Source organism: Amblyraja radiata, chromosome 4 (assembly GCF_010909765.2).
Source record: "Amblyraja radiata isolate CabotCenter1 chromosome 4, sAmbRad1.1.pri, whole genome shotgun sequence".
NCBI classification, from domain to species: domain Eukaryota; kingdom Metazoa; phylum Chordata; class Chondrichthyes; order Rajiformes; family Rajidae; genus Amblyraja; species Amblyraja radiata.
In genome coordinates, this window is record NC_045959.1 from 116198764 (window position 1) to 116212953 (window position 14190).

The 14190-nt window shown below is 45.5% G+C and overlaps 1 protein-coding gene across 2 annotated transcripts in view; it reads left to right on the top strand.

Moving 5' to 3' along the window:
* Nucleotides 1–14190, top strand: part of kif9 (kinesin family member 9) — a 129065-nt gene that overhangs the window by 53307 nt on the left and 61568 nt on the right. For both annotated transcript variants that reach the window (XM_033020296.1, XM_033020297.1), the window contains exons 8-10: nucleotides 2830–2977; nucleotides 5340–5404; nucleotides 10388–10465. In XM_033020296.1, the coding sequence (XP_032876187.1) occupies nucleotides 2830–2977; nucleotides 5340–5404; nucleotides 10388–10465 (291 nt within the window). The remainder of the gene's footprint in view (nucleotides 1–2829; nucleotides 2978–5339; nucleotides 5405–10387; nucleotides 10466–14190) is intronic.

A 14190-nucleotide genomic window follows, 5' to 3' on the forward strand; every position in this document is an offset into this window, starting at 1 on the left:
GGCTGATCATCCCCAATCAGTACCCCGTTCCTGCCTTCTCCCCATATCCCCTGACTCCGCTATCTTCAAGGGCCCTATCTCGCACCATCCTGGTTCTCCGATTCGTTCTATTGTCCTCTTGATTTAATATTACTGATTATTATGCCTCGTGTCACCTTCTTCTCAGCTAACAATGAAACATTCTCCATTCTCCATTTCCTTATAATCATCTGCTTTGATCTGTCATTTTCACACCTGGCCCTTCCATATCTCTAGACTCCCTCTTCCCTGGCTCTCAGTCTGAAGAAGAGTCTCGACCCAAAACGTCACCCTTTCCTTCTCTCCAGAGATGCTGCCTGTCCCGCTGAGTTACTCCAGCTTTTTGTGTTTATATAGTTTAGTTTAGTTTATTGCCCCCTGTACTGAGGTACAGTGAACAGATTTTTGGTTGCATGGTAACCAGTCAGCGGAAAGACTATATATGATTACAAACAAGGCGTCCAGAGTCGACAGATGCAAGATAACTGGAATAATGTTTAGTGCAAGATAAAGTCCAGTAAAGTCCGAATAAAAATAGTCCAAGTGTCTCCAATGAGGTAGATGGTAGGACTTGACCCCTTTCTTTAGCTTAGCTTAGTTTAGTTTGGAGATACAATAGACAATAGATGCAGGAGTAGGCCATTCGACCCTTCGAGCCAGCACCGCCATTCAATGTGATCATGGCTGATCATCCCCAATCAGTACCCCGTTCCTGCCTTCTCCCCAGATCCCCTGACTCCGCTATCTTTAAGAGTCCAATCTAGCTCTCTCTTGAAAGTATCCAGAGAACCGGCCTCCACCGCCCTCTGAGGCAGAGAATTCCACAGACTCACAACTTTCTGGGTGAAAAAGTGTTTCCTCGTCTCCGTTCTAAATGGCACCCCTTATTCTTAAACTGTGGCCCCTAGTTCTGGACTCCCCAACATCGGGAACCTGTTTCCTGCCTCTAGCGTGTCCAAACCGTTAATAATCTTATATGTTTCAATAAGATTCCCTCTCATCCTTCTAAACTCCAGAGTATACAAGCCCAGCCACTCCATTCTCTCATCATATGACAGTCCCGCCATCCCGGGAATTAACCTTGTAAACCTACGCTGCACTCCCTCAATAGCAAGAATGTCCATCCTCAAATTAAGGGACCAAAACTGCACACAATACTCCAGGTGTGGTCTCACTTGGGCCCTGTACAACTGCAGAAGGACCTCTTTGCTCCTATACTCAACTCCTCTTGTTATGAAGGCCAATATGCCATTCGCTTTCTTCACTACCTGCTGTACCTGCGTGCTTACTTTCATTGACTGATGAACAAGGAGCCCCAGATCCCGTTGTACTTCCCCTTTTCCCAACTTGACACCATTTAGATAATAATCTGCCTTCCTGTTTTTGCTGCCAAAGTGGATAACCTCTTATTGATCCACATTAAACTGCATCTGCCATGCATCTGCCCACTCACCCAACCTGTCCAAGGCACCTTGCTTTCTCACAGCATCTTCCTCACAGTCCACACTGCCACCCAGCTTTGTGTCATCTGAAAATTTGCTGACGTTACTTTGAATCCCTTCATCTAAATCATTAATGTATATTGTAAATAGCTGCGGTCCCAGCACCGAGCCTTGCGGTACCCCACTAGTCACTGCCTGCAATTCTGAAATGTCCCGTTAAAGGGACCAGCAACATCTCTGGACAGAAAGAATGATTGACGTTTCGGGTCGAAACCCTTGTTCAGACTGAGTCAGAGAAGGGGGAGACAGAGATATGGAAGGGTAAGGTGTGAAGATGAGAGATCAAAGGGGATGAAGTTCAAGGAAAATGTAGAGAGAGTTAGATAGAGCTCTTAAAGAGTCAGGGGATATGGGGAGAAGGCAGGAACGGGGTACTGATTGGGGATGATCAGCCATGATCATTTTGAATGGCGGTGCTGGCTCGAAGGGCTGAATCAAAGAACCTATAGCGAGCAAGATAGTCCACTCGACGAAAAAGACGTAGTACGGCCATGGGCAGATCCATGGGTAATTTAAGGCCCCATTTCCATAACCGGCTTCCATCTCCGCACCAAAGATCCCATAGGATACTAGTGCGGAGACGGAAGCCGGTTACGGAAACATCCTTGTAAAAATAAAAGTTATTTGGGAAAAATCTTCTCCTCATTTTCAGAATTTTAATTTATTAACACAAACTGTTCCCCCACAACATTGATTACCCTGCGAGTCGGGTCGGGTCGGGTCGGGTCGGGTTACTGAAATGGATGAAAAAAAGGCCCATTTTCCTCTCCGTTGCATACTACACGTCAGCCCATTGCATTTAGCAGGGGTTGGGTTGAGAACATAGGATCTTTGGGCTGAATGGCCTGCTCCTGCACTTATTGTCTATTGTCTATTGTCTATTATTGTTAGCTGGGGGGGGGAGTGGCAACGAGGCGTATAACGATAAAAGTTAATCAGGTGGAGAGTCAAACTGGTCGGAGAACTAGGATGGGGAGAGACGGAGAGAGAGAGAGAAAACAAGAGTTACATATAGTTAGAGAAGTCAATATTCATATTGCTGGGGTGTAAGCTGCTCAAGCGAAATATCAGGTGCTGTTCCTCCGATTTGCGCTGGGCCTCACTCTGACAGTGGAGGAGGCCCAGGGCAGAAAGGTCAGTGTGGGAATGGGAGGTGCATCTTGGTCTGCATGGAAGAGGTGGGCCGAAGGGCCTGTTTCTATGAATGACAAAATCGTAGAATGTTTGATTTCCCTCCCATTGAAAAAACAGATTTTTTTTAAATATAGAATGCTTTTAACTTGCATTGACATCTTTTTTGTGATTACAGTCTGAAGGGCAGGTGATGCGTGAGGCCATGTACATCAATAAGTCACTCTCCTTCCTTGAGCAGACCATTATTGCTCTTGGTGACTCGAAGAGAGGGCATATTCCCTTTAGGCAGAGCAAACTCACACACGCACTCAAGGATTCCATCGGTAAGCTTGCTGACATAGAAACATTGGGAAATAATGGAATGAACTTTGGGGCGGCATTGTAGATTTGCTGTCTCATAGAAACAATAGACAATAGGTGCGGGAGTAGGCCATTCGGCCCTTCGACCCAGCACAGCCATTCTTTGTTTTAATTTAATTTTTTATTTTTATTAGAAGCAATTGTACAAAGATAAAACATCCGGCATCTAGAATTATACAATTATTGTACAGCTTCATTTTTAACCTTATAACCTAAATTATAAGAATGAAAAAAAGGAAAGAAAGAAAAAGCAAGAAAGGAAGGAAGGAAAAAGTGAAAAGATAGAGTAGAGGAGAACAAGAAAAAGTCCCCTAAACTACCAAAGCAGTGTAGCAGAAAGATAGAGGAATTTAAAAAAAAAATTAAAAATGGAGATATACCTTGCCCCTCGCCCCCCCGCCTCACCCAACCTAACTTCGGATTTAAACTTAAATTTGTGTTTCACCATACTATTGTTGTAAGAATTCATTAAAGGGTGTCCATGTCTCAAGAAATTGATCTGTTTTTTCCGCCAAGACAAGCCTAATGTTTTCTCAGCCCCGCCATTCAATATGATCACGGCTGATCATCTACAATCAGTACCTTGTTCCTGCCTTCTCCCCATATATCTTGATTCCTCCAGCCCTAAGAGCTCTATCCAACTCTCTTTTGAATGCATCCCGTGAATTAGCCTCCACTGCCTTCTGAGGCAGAGAATTCCACAGATTCACGACTCAATGGGTGAAAAAGTTTCAGTTCCTACCCCTTATTCCTAGGATGTAGATGCATCAAGCTGTGATAGACATTAAGCATCTACTACAACATTAGATGCTTCCTCCCACACTCCAAAGTGTAGATTCCTCCCACACGCCAAAGACATACAGGTTTGTAGGTTAATTGGCCTCTGTAAAATAAATATGTGCGGGATAGTGCCAGTGTACGGGGTGATCGCTGGTTGGCGTGGTGTTAGTGGGCCGAAGGGTCTGTTTCCGCACTGTATCTCTAGTCTAAAGTAGAAACTCAGGATCGAACCCGGGTCTCTTGCGCTGTAAGGCAGCAACAGCTCCACTGTTCTGCCCTAAATCCACCTAATCTGCTATTTAATTTCCCAGTAACACACCATCGAACAGACGACTTCAGAGTAGGTACCCAAAAATGCTGGAGAAACTCAGCGGGTGAGGCAGCATCTATGGAGCGAAGGAATAGGTGACGTTTCGGGTCGAGACCCTTCTTCAGACTGATGTGGGGGTGCGGGGGGGGGGGGGTGGGGGGCGGGAAGAAGAAAGGAAGAGGCAGAGACAGTGGGCTGTGGGAGAGCTGGGAAGGGGAGGGGAAGGAGGGAGAAAGCAAGGACTACCTGAAATTGGAGAAGTCAATGTTCATACCGCTGGGGTGTAAACTATCCAAGAGAAATATGAGGTGCTGCTCCTCCAATTTGCAGTGGGACTCACTCTGGCCATGGAGGAGACCCAGGACAGAAAGATCGGATTCGGAATGGGAGGGGGAGTTGAAGTGCTGAGCCACCGAAAGATCAGGTCGGTTATTGTGAACTGAGCTGAGGTGTTGGGCAAAGTATGACAGTTGGACAGAGTAGGTACCTGTCAATTTCTAGGCAATATTCCTACATGTTTTGTTTCCCTTGTTTCCCTTTCCCCTGACTCTAGTCTGAAGAAGGGTCTTGATCAAAAACGTCATCCATTCCTTCTCTCCAGAGATGCTGCCTGTCCCGCTGTTACTCCAGCTTTTTGTGACTATCTTCCTCCATGTTATATTTTTGTGCATTTCTATTATCCATTTATGTAATTGGTTCAGCCACTTTTTCATCGCTCAGTGAGTGGGCAGTAAATTACATTCATCTCCCAACCTGCTAATCGTAAATTGGGAGTCAAGGAAAGAGCGTTCACGTCGCGGCCCTGTTTCCACCAATCTTTCCACCACCACGCACAAGAGGCACAAGAAGCGACAAGACAGATACCATTGTATGCAGATGCCGAGAAGTGGCTGAACAACTCTGGCTGAACAACTTCTAATCTTGTGTGTGGACTGGATAAGAACAATAGTAATGGGCCGGTCCCACTTAGGCAATTTTTTGGGCGACTGCCACAAAATTTTCAACATGTTGGAAAACTTTCAGCAACAATGGCGACAGTTTTTGCTGTCGTGGGTTGATGTAGGTGTTGTCATAGGTTGTCGCCAGGTGTTGTAGGTGAATTCCATTAAAATTAGGCCCTGGCAGTCGCCTGAAGAGTCGCCTAAGTGGCACAGGCCCATAAATTACCACACAATGTGTAAGCTTTCAGTTTTAACCTGCCATATTAAAGCAGCTCACTTGTCAACACCCTCTAGGTGGGACCTGCAACACCATCTTGGTGGCCAACATCTATGGAGAGGCTTCTCAAATCGATGAAACGGTAAGGTCCGACCGTATTGGAGAATGTGGACGCGTGATTGTTCCTCTGGGTGTTTGCTTTTAAACTAATCATCAAAATGTGAAAAACATTTGAGAGCCAGCATGTAATGGCCTTCACTTTTTGTGCTTCAGCGATGTGATAGTGAGATTTCCGTCTTGTACAATGCTGCTTGCCGGGGAATCCCAAGATGCCTTTAGCAGGTTCCTTAAGGAAGGAGATGAGGAGGAATTGGGTGGTGAATCTGTGAAATTCTTTGCCACGGATGGCTGTGGGGGCCAAGTCATTGGATAGTTCTAAAGTGGAGATTAACAGACACGTGGAAACATAGACAATAGACAATAGGTGCAGGAGTAGGCCATTCGGCCCTTCGAGCCAGCACCGCCATTCAATGTGATCATGGCTGATCATCCACAATCAGTATTTAAGAAGGAACTGCAGATGCTGGAAAATCGAAGGCAGACAAAACTGCTGGAGAAACTCAGCGGGTGCAGCAGCATCGATGGATCGAAGGAAATAGGCAATGTTTCGGGCTGAAACTACCTTTCAGTCTGAAGAAGGGTTTTGGCCTGAAACGTTGCCTAGTTTCTCCAGCACTTTTGTCTACCATCCACAATCAGTACCCCGTTCCTGCCTGCTCCCCATATCCCTTCACTATCTTTAAGAGCTTTATCTCAAGGCCCTGTCCACTTTCCCGAGTTACTCACGAACTCTCCTGAGTTTTCCCCTTGATTCGAACTTGGGGAATGTCGGTAGCGAGCTCGTAGGAGGCTGTAGGAGTCCATAGATGTTTCGTAGCAGCTCGTAATGCAAGCCGTAGGAACTCGGGGCATCAGGTAAGTTGGGACATTTTTTCAACATGTTGGAAAATGTCCACGAGTGAAAAAAATAGCCCCGAGTACCTACGAATGGCTATTACCGTAATTCTCCGAGTTCAAATCAAGGGGAAAACTCGGGAGAGTTCGTGAGTAACTCAGGAAAGTGGGACAGGGCCTTAACTCTCTCTTGAAAGCATCCAGAGAACTGGCCTCCACTGCCCTCTGAGGCAGAGAATTCCACACTCACAACTCTCTGTGTTTTATATTCTTGGCTAGCTTACCTTCGTACTTCATCTTTTCTCCTCGTATTGCCTTTTTAGTTCTCAGAAATACCTGCCCTTGTTGTTCCACTGTCATCCCTGCTAGGGTATCTTTCCAGTCAATGTTGGCCAGCTCCTCCCTCATGCTTCCATAGTCCCCTTTGCTCAACTTAATACTGACACTTTGGATTCTCCCTTCTCCCTCTCAAATTTTAGATTAAAGCATCATATTATGGTTCCTTTACCTCGGGTTCCCTTATCAAATCCGGTTCATTACACAACACTAAATCCAGAATTGCCTTCTCCCTGGTAGGCTCCAATACAAGCTGCTCCAAGAATCCATCTCAGAGGCACTCTACAAAGTCCCTTTCTTGGGGTCCAGTACCAACATGATTTTCCCAGTTTACCTGCATGTTGAAATCTCCCATAACAACCACAGCATTACCTTTACGACATGCCAATTTTAACTCCTGATTCAACTTTCACCCTATCACCAGACTACTGTTTGGGGGGCTGTAGATCTCCCATTAGGGTCTTTTTACCCTTACAATTCCTTAGTTCTATCCATACTGACTCTACATCTCCTGTTTCAATGTCACCCCTTGCAAGGGACTGAATTTCATTCCTCACCAACAGAGGTACGTCACCCCCTCTGCCCACCTGTCTGTCTTTTCGATAGGACGTATACCCTTGAATATTCAGTTCCCAGCCCTGGCCCTCTTGCAGCCATGTCTCTGTAATTCCCACAGCATCATACTTGCCAATTTCTAACTGAGCCTCAAGCTCGTCCACTTTAATTCTTATTCTTCGCACATTCATATACAACACTTTAACTTCGGTATTCACCTCCCCTCCCACACCGGTCACTATTGGCCCTGACCTTACTCTCTAATCCCCTCTCCAACTTTCCTTCCCATTAATTCGGGAGTCTTTTGTAACTTTTCCTGTACACACTTCCCCTTTAGCTCCATCTTTATACTCCTAATTTGTCAACCCCTCCCCCCCCTATTTAGTTTAAAATAGTTGCAGGAGTAGGCCATTCGGCCCTTCAAGCAATATGATCATGGCTGATCATCCAGAATCCCCATATCCTTTGACTCCGTTAGCCCCAAGAGCTGTATCCAACTTTCGCTTGAATACTTCCAGTGAATTGGCCTCCACTGCCTTCTGTGGCAGAGAATTCCACAGATTCACAACTCTCTTGGTGAAAAAGTTTTTCCTAATTTCAGTCCTAAATGGCCTACCCCTAATTCTTAAACTGTGACCCCTGGTCCTGGACTCCCCCAACATCGGGAACATTTTTCCTGCATATAGCCTGTTAAATCCCTTATACATTTTATATGTTTCTATAAGATCCCCTCTCATCTTAAATTCCAGTGAATTTAAGACCAGTCGATCCATTCTTTCATGAGATGTCAGTCCCACCATCCCGGGAATTAACCTGGTGAACCTACGCTGCATTCCCTCAATAGCAAGAATGTCCCACTTCAAATTAGGAGACCAAAACTGTACACAATACTCCAGGTGCGGTCTCACTAGGGCCCTGTACAACTACAGTAGGACCTCCTTGCTCCTAAACTCAAATCCTCTAGCTTTCTTCACTGCCTGCTGTACCTGCATGCTTACTTTCAGTGACTGATATACAAGCACGCCCAGATCTCGTTGCACCTCCCCTTTTCCTAATCTGACACCATTCAAATAATAATCTGCCTTCTTGTTCTTGTGGGTACGGTGTCGGGAGTTATGGGGAGAAGGCAGGAGAATGGGGTTGAGAGGGAAAGATAGATCAGCCATGATTGAATAGTAGACTCGATGAGCCGTATGGTCCACTTCTGCCCCTATGACATGATGAACTAGCAGTTAAGGAGCAGCACTGCCAGTCCACTCTGTGCATTTGGGAGAACTCGCTGGGCAAGCATTGACAATTCATGTAGAAATAAGGAACTGCAAATGCTACTTTACACAATAGGACACAAAACGCTGGAATAACTTTCCTAACCCAGCCCGTCGGGCAGCATCTCTAGATCCCCGGAGACAGGAGGAGAACTTCCTCAAAGCAGGCATTCCTCGAGGAGCTTTCACAGTAGAGCAGTCAAAATGTAGAAACAAGGAACTACATCTACTAGTTTACATAGAAGAAGGGTCCCGGCCCGAAACGTCATCTATCCAAGTTCTCCAGAGAAGCTGCTTCACAAGTGATAGGAGCAGAATTAGGCAATTCGGCTCATCATCTACCCCTCCATTCAATCATGGCTGATCGATCTTTACATCTTAACCCCATTCTCCTGCCTTCTCTCCATAACCCCTGACACCCGTTCTAATCAAGAACCTATCTATCTCTGCCTTAAAATAATCCATTGACTTGGCCTCCACAGACTTCTGTGGCAATGCATTCCACAGATTCACTGCCCTCTGACTAAAGAAATTCCTCCTCATCTCCTTCCTAAAGGAATGTTCTTTAACTCAGAGGCTGTGCCCTCTGGTCCTAGACTCTCCCACTAGTGGAAACATCCTCTCCACATCCACTCTATCCAAGCCTTTCACTATTTGGTAATTTTCCATGAGGATATTCCCGGGATCATTCTTGTAAACCTCCTCTGGACCCTCTCCAGAGCCAGCTCATCTTTCCACAGGTATGGGGCCCAAATTTGCTCATAGTACACCACATGCGGCCTGACATGCGCCTTATAGACATGACATGCGCTCTCTATGTTTGTATTCCAGTCCTGATATAAATGGTAGCATTGATTTTGCCTTCCTTACTACCGATTCGACTTGCAAATTAACTTTTTAGGAGTCCTGGACCAGCTGAGTCCCTTGGCACCTCCGATTTCCGGATTCTCTCTCCATTTACAAAATAATCTACGCCTTTATTCTTATTACTAAAATGCATGACTCCGCACTTTGCTGTGCTGAATTCCATCTGCCACTTCTCTGCCCACTCTCCTAACCTGTCCAAGTCCTTCTGCAGAGTCCTTGCCTCCTCTACACTACCTGCCCCTCCACCTATGTTAGCATCAGCTTGGCCACAAAGCCTTCAATCCCCTTATCCAAATTTTTATTTATTTTTTACTATTTATTTTATTCGAAGCAATTGTACAAGGAGAAAGTAATCGACATAACAATTATACAATTTTCGTACAGCTTCAGTTTTAACATTTTATAAACTAAAAACTAAATCGGAAAATATGAAAATGAAAAGAAAGGAAAGGAAGAAGCAAAGAAAAAGAAAAGAAAGAATTTCGAAAAAGACACGAAAGATAAAAAAGAAAACCCCTTGAATTAATGAAAAAGCGAAAAAAGCAGAGATATATCCCACTACCCTTCCCTACGCCCGCTTACCCGACCCTAGTGTCGGTTTTGAATTTGTGTTCAACCATTATGTTGTTGAAGAAATTCAATGAAAGGAGACCATATTTTGGAAAATTGATCTGGTTTATCAGACGGAATCTGCAGCTCTTTCTTAAACATGATGATAACTGAACCCAAAGCCTTATTTTTTCTTTATCCAAATAATTAATATACAACGTGAAGAGTAGCGGCCCCAGCACCGACCCTTGCGGAACTCCACTAGTCACTGGCAGCCAACCAGAAAAAACACCTTTGATTGCAACTCTTTGCCTTCTGCCATCCAGCCAACCCGCTATCCATGCTAGTATCTGCCCTTCAATACCACGGGCACATCTTCCCGAGCAGCCTGACGTGCGGCACCTTATCGATGGCTTTCTGAAAATATAGGTAAACAACCTAGAGGGATATGGGTTTAACACAGGCAAATAGGACTTGCTTAGATGGGGCATCTTGGCCAGCATGGAGGAGTCAGGCTGAAGGGTCTGTTTTTGTGCTGTGTGACTTCATAACTCTGTAAATTAACCTTTGCAGCTGACAATATTGTTCTTTCATTTCAGCTATCTACGCTCCGGTTTGCATCAAGAATGAAGTGTATACCAGCTGAGCCTGTAGCTAATATCTATACTGACCCTATGGTAAGTGCATGACTCGTTGATCATGTTTACAGCGTAGAAACAGGCCCGTCAGCCCCCACTGTATCTGGTCCGATCAGTGATCACCCCGCACTCTAGCACTATCCTACACACTAGGGACAATTTATAATTCACAGTAATAATAATAATAATAATAAATTATTGATCCCCTCGGGGAAATTCAGATGTCCAGAAGCCCACAACCAACAAACCCACACATTCAAAACAAACGCAGACAGAAAATACATAAACTACAATGTTGACACTACCTGAGAGCAATAAATACTTAAAAAGACCAACAATAAACAATTAAAAATTAAAAAATGCAAAAATGCATCCCCCTAGCGGTCCGAATTATAAAATCTAATGGCTGCAGGGGTGAAGGATCTCCTGAACCGCTCCGTTCTACAAGGCAGGGAGAGCCGGTTGTTGTTCCGGGTGCTCTTTTGACCCTCCAGAATTAAATGGAGGGGATGCCCGGGGTTTTCCAGGATGACCTGCACCTTGTGCCTCATAAGCCTCTCAAGCACATCCAACCCAGAGTCCACTCTCCCCTCCAGCACTGAGCTAACTCGTTTAACCAGCTTGTCCAGATTCTTGCTGTTTTTTGCACTAATGCTGTTGCCCCAGCAGACAACCGCGTAGAAAATAACACTTGCAACCACAGTGTTGTAAAACATGTGCAGCATATCATTATGCACATTGAAGGATTTGAGCCTTCTGAGGAAAAAGAGTCTGCTCTGGCCTTTTTGTAGAGGGCGTCAGAGTTGACAGACCAGTCCAGTTTGTTATCCAGGTGCACTCCAAGGTATTTATATGTCTGCATCACCTCTTTTAATTGTAGCCAATTAACCTACAAACCTGTACGTCTTTGGAGTGCGGGAGGAAACCGGAGCAGCCGGAGAAAACCCACACAGTCACAGGGAGAACGAACAAACTACATATAGACAGCACCCATAGTCAGGATTGAACCCGGGTCTCTGGCGCTGTAAGGCAGCAGCTCCACTGTGCTGCCCTTCAAAAAATTATTTCTTACTCAAATTCCTTCCACATACCATGTAAGCTGATTATGAGTATAATATGCCGTGATTGATATTGAGTTGAAAAACTCTATGACCGAATGCTTAGTTTCCTTTTTTTTAAAGTCTGCCGGCAATACTCAGCAAATCGGGCGGCATCTGTGAAGGTGCCAAGAAGTCTGACCTTTAATAAGAAATAGAAGAAATTAGACTATTGTTCAAAAAGTTCTTCTCCAAGTTCTTTTGGAGAGCTGTTCGAATGTAAAGTTAAAGGGGGAGAATGGGGCTAGTATGGAGAGATAGACCAGCCATGATTGAATGGCGGAGTAGACTTGATGGGCCGAATGGTCTAATTCTGCTCCTATGAACTTATGATAACTGAAGGTAGACACAAAATGCTGGACAAACTCAGCGGGTGAGGCAGCATCTCTGGAGAGAAGGAATTGGTGACATTTAGAAAATAGACAATAGACAATAGGTGCAGGAGTAGGCCATTCAGCCCTTCGAGCCAGCAACGCCATTCAATGTGATCATGGCTGATCATCCCCAATCAGTGCCTCGTTCCTGCCTTCTCCCCATATCCCCTGACTCCGCTATTTTTGATCTGCTGGCATCTGCAGTTCTTTCTTAAACATGATGACAACTGAACCCAAAGTCAAAGTCAATTTTATTCGCCACATGCACCCAAAGGTGCAGTGAAATGAATTTGCCAGCAGCGATACCCTTGAAAAAAGAACACACCATACACAATAGAATTTAACACAAACATCCACCACAGCATTCTTCACTGTGGTGGAAGGCAACAAAGTTCAGTCAGTCCTCCTCCTTAGTTCATCCGTGGTCGGGGCCATAAACCCTCCGGATGTACAGGCCCTCTCGATGGGATGATCCAAACTCCGACGTCGGGACGGTCGAACACACGCTTGGAGCGCCCGAATCCAGCATGGCAATCATGCTCAGCCGAGGACCTTTTTTTTTGATAACACACCAAATTTATACCCAACACAGAGCAACACAGTGGCACACGTGGTAGACCTCCTGCCGCACAGCTCCAGTGATCCAGGCTCAATCCTGACCTTGGATGCTGCCTGTTTGCACAGTCCCTCCCAGTGACTCTCCACTTGTACAGGGCCCTAGTGAGACCACGCCTAGAGTATTGTGTGCAGTTTTGGTCCCCTAATTTGAGGAGGGACATTCTTGCTATTGAGGGAGTGCAGCGTAGGTTTACATGGCAGGACTGTCATATGCTGAGAGCATGGAGCGGCTGGGCTTGTACACTCTGGAGTTTAGAAGAATGAGAGGGGATCTTATTGAAACATATAAGATTATTAAGGGTTTGGGCACGCTAGAGGCAGGAAACATGTTCCCGATGTTGGGGGAGTCCAGAACCAGGGGTCACAGTTTAAGAATAAGGGGTAAACCATTTAGAACAGAGACGAGGAAACACTTTTTCTCACAGAGAGTTGTGAGTCTGTGGAATTCTCTGCCTCAGGGGGCGGTGGAGGCAGGTTCTCTGGATGCTTTCAAGAGAGAGCTAGATAGGGCTCTTAAAGATAGCGGAGTCAGGGGATGTGGGGAGAAGGCAGGAACGGGGTACTGATTGGGGATGATCAGCCATGATCACATTGAATGGCGGTGCTGGCTCGAAGGGCCGAATGGCCTCCTCCTGCACCTATTGTCTATTGTCTCTCCCAGTGACTGGTGCTCTGGTTTCCTCCCTCAGCACACAGGTTGGCAGCTTAATCAGCCACACAGTACATTTCCCTGAGTGAGCAGGTGACTGGTGGAATCTGTGATCAGTAATGGATAATTAGGAAAAATAGAATAAACTGAGATTAGTGTGGAATTAATATAAATGAACGGTTTAATTTAGTTTACAGATACAGCATGGAAACAGACCCTTCGGCCCACCGAGTCCACGCTGCCTATTGATACTATTCTATGTTGTCCCACTTTTGCATCCAATCCCTGCACACTAGGGACAATTTTACAGAGGGCCAATTAACCTAGAAGCCTGCATGTCTTTGGGACGTGGAAGGAAACCAAAGCACCCGGAGGAACATAGAAACATAGAAAATAGGTGCAGGAGGAGGCCATTCGGCCCTTCGAGCCAGCACCGCCATTCATTATGATCATTGGCTGATCGTGCCCAATCAATAACCCGTGCCTGCCTTCTCCCCATATCCCTTGACTCCACTAGCCCCTAGAGCTCTATCTAACTCTCTCTTAAATCCATCCAGTGATTTAGCCTCCACTGTGGCAGGGAATTCCACAAATTCACAACTCTCTGGGTGAAAACGTTTTTTCTCACCTTAGTCTTAAATGGCCTCCCCTTTATTCTAAGACTGTGGCCCCTGGTTCTGGACTTGCCCAACATTGGGAACTTTTTTCCTGCATCTAGCTTGTCCAGTCCTTTTTATAATTTTATATGTTTCAAAGAGATTCCCTCTCATCCTTCTAAACCCCAGTGAGTACAAGCCTAGTCTTTTCAATCTTTCCTCATATGACAGTCCCGCCATCCCAGGGATCAATCTCGTGAACCTACGCTGCACTGCCTCAATCACAAGGATGTCCTTCCTCAAATTGGGAGACCAAAACTGGACACAATACTCCAGATGTGGTCTCACCAGAGCCCTATGCAACCCACACAAAAACCCACACTGTCACAGGGAGAACGTGTAAACTCCATATGAAACCCTGGTCTCTGGC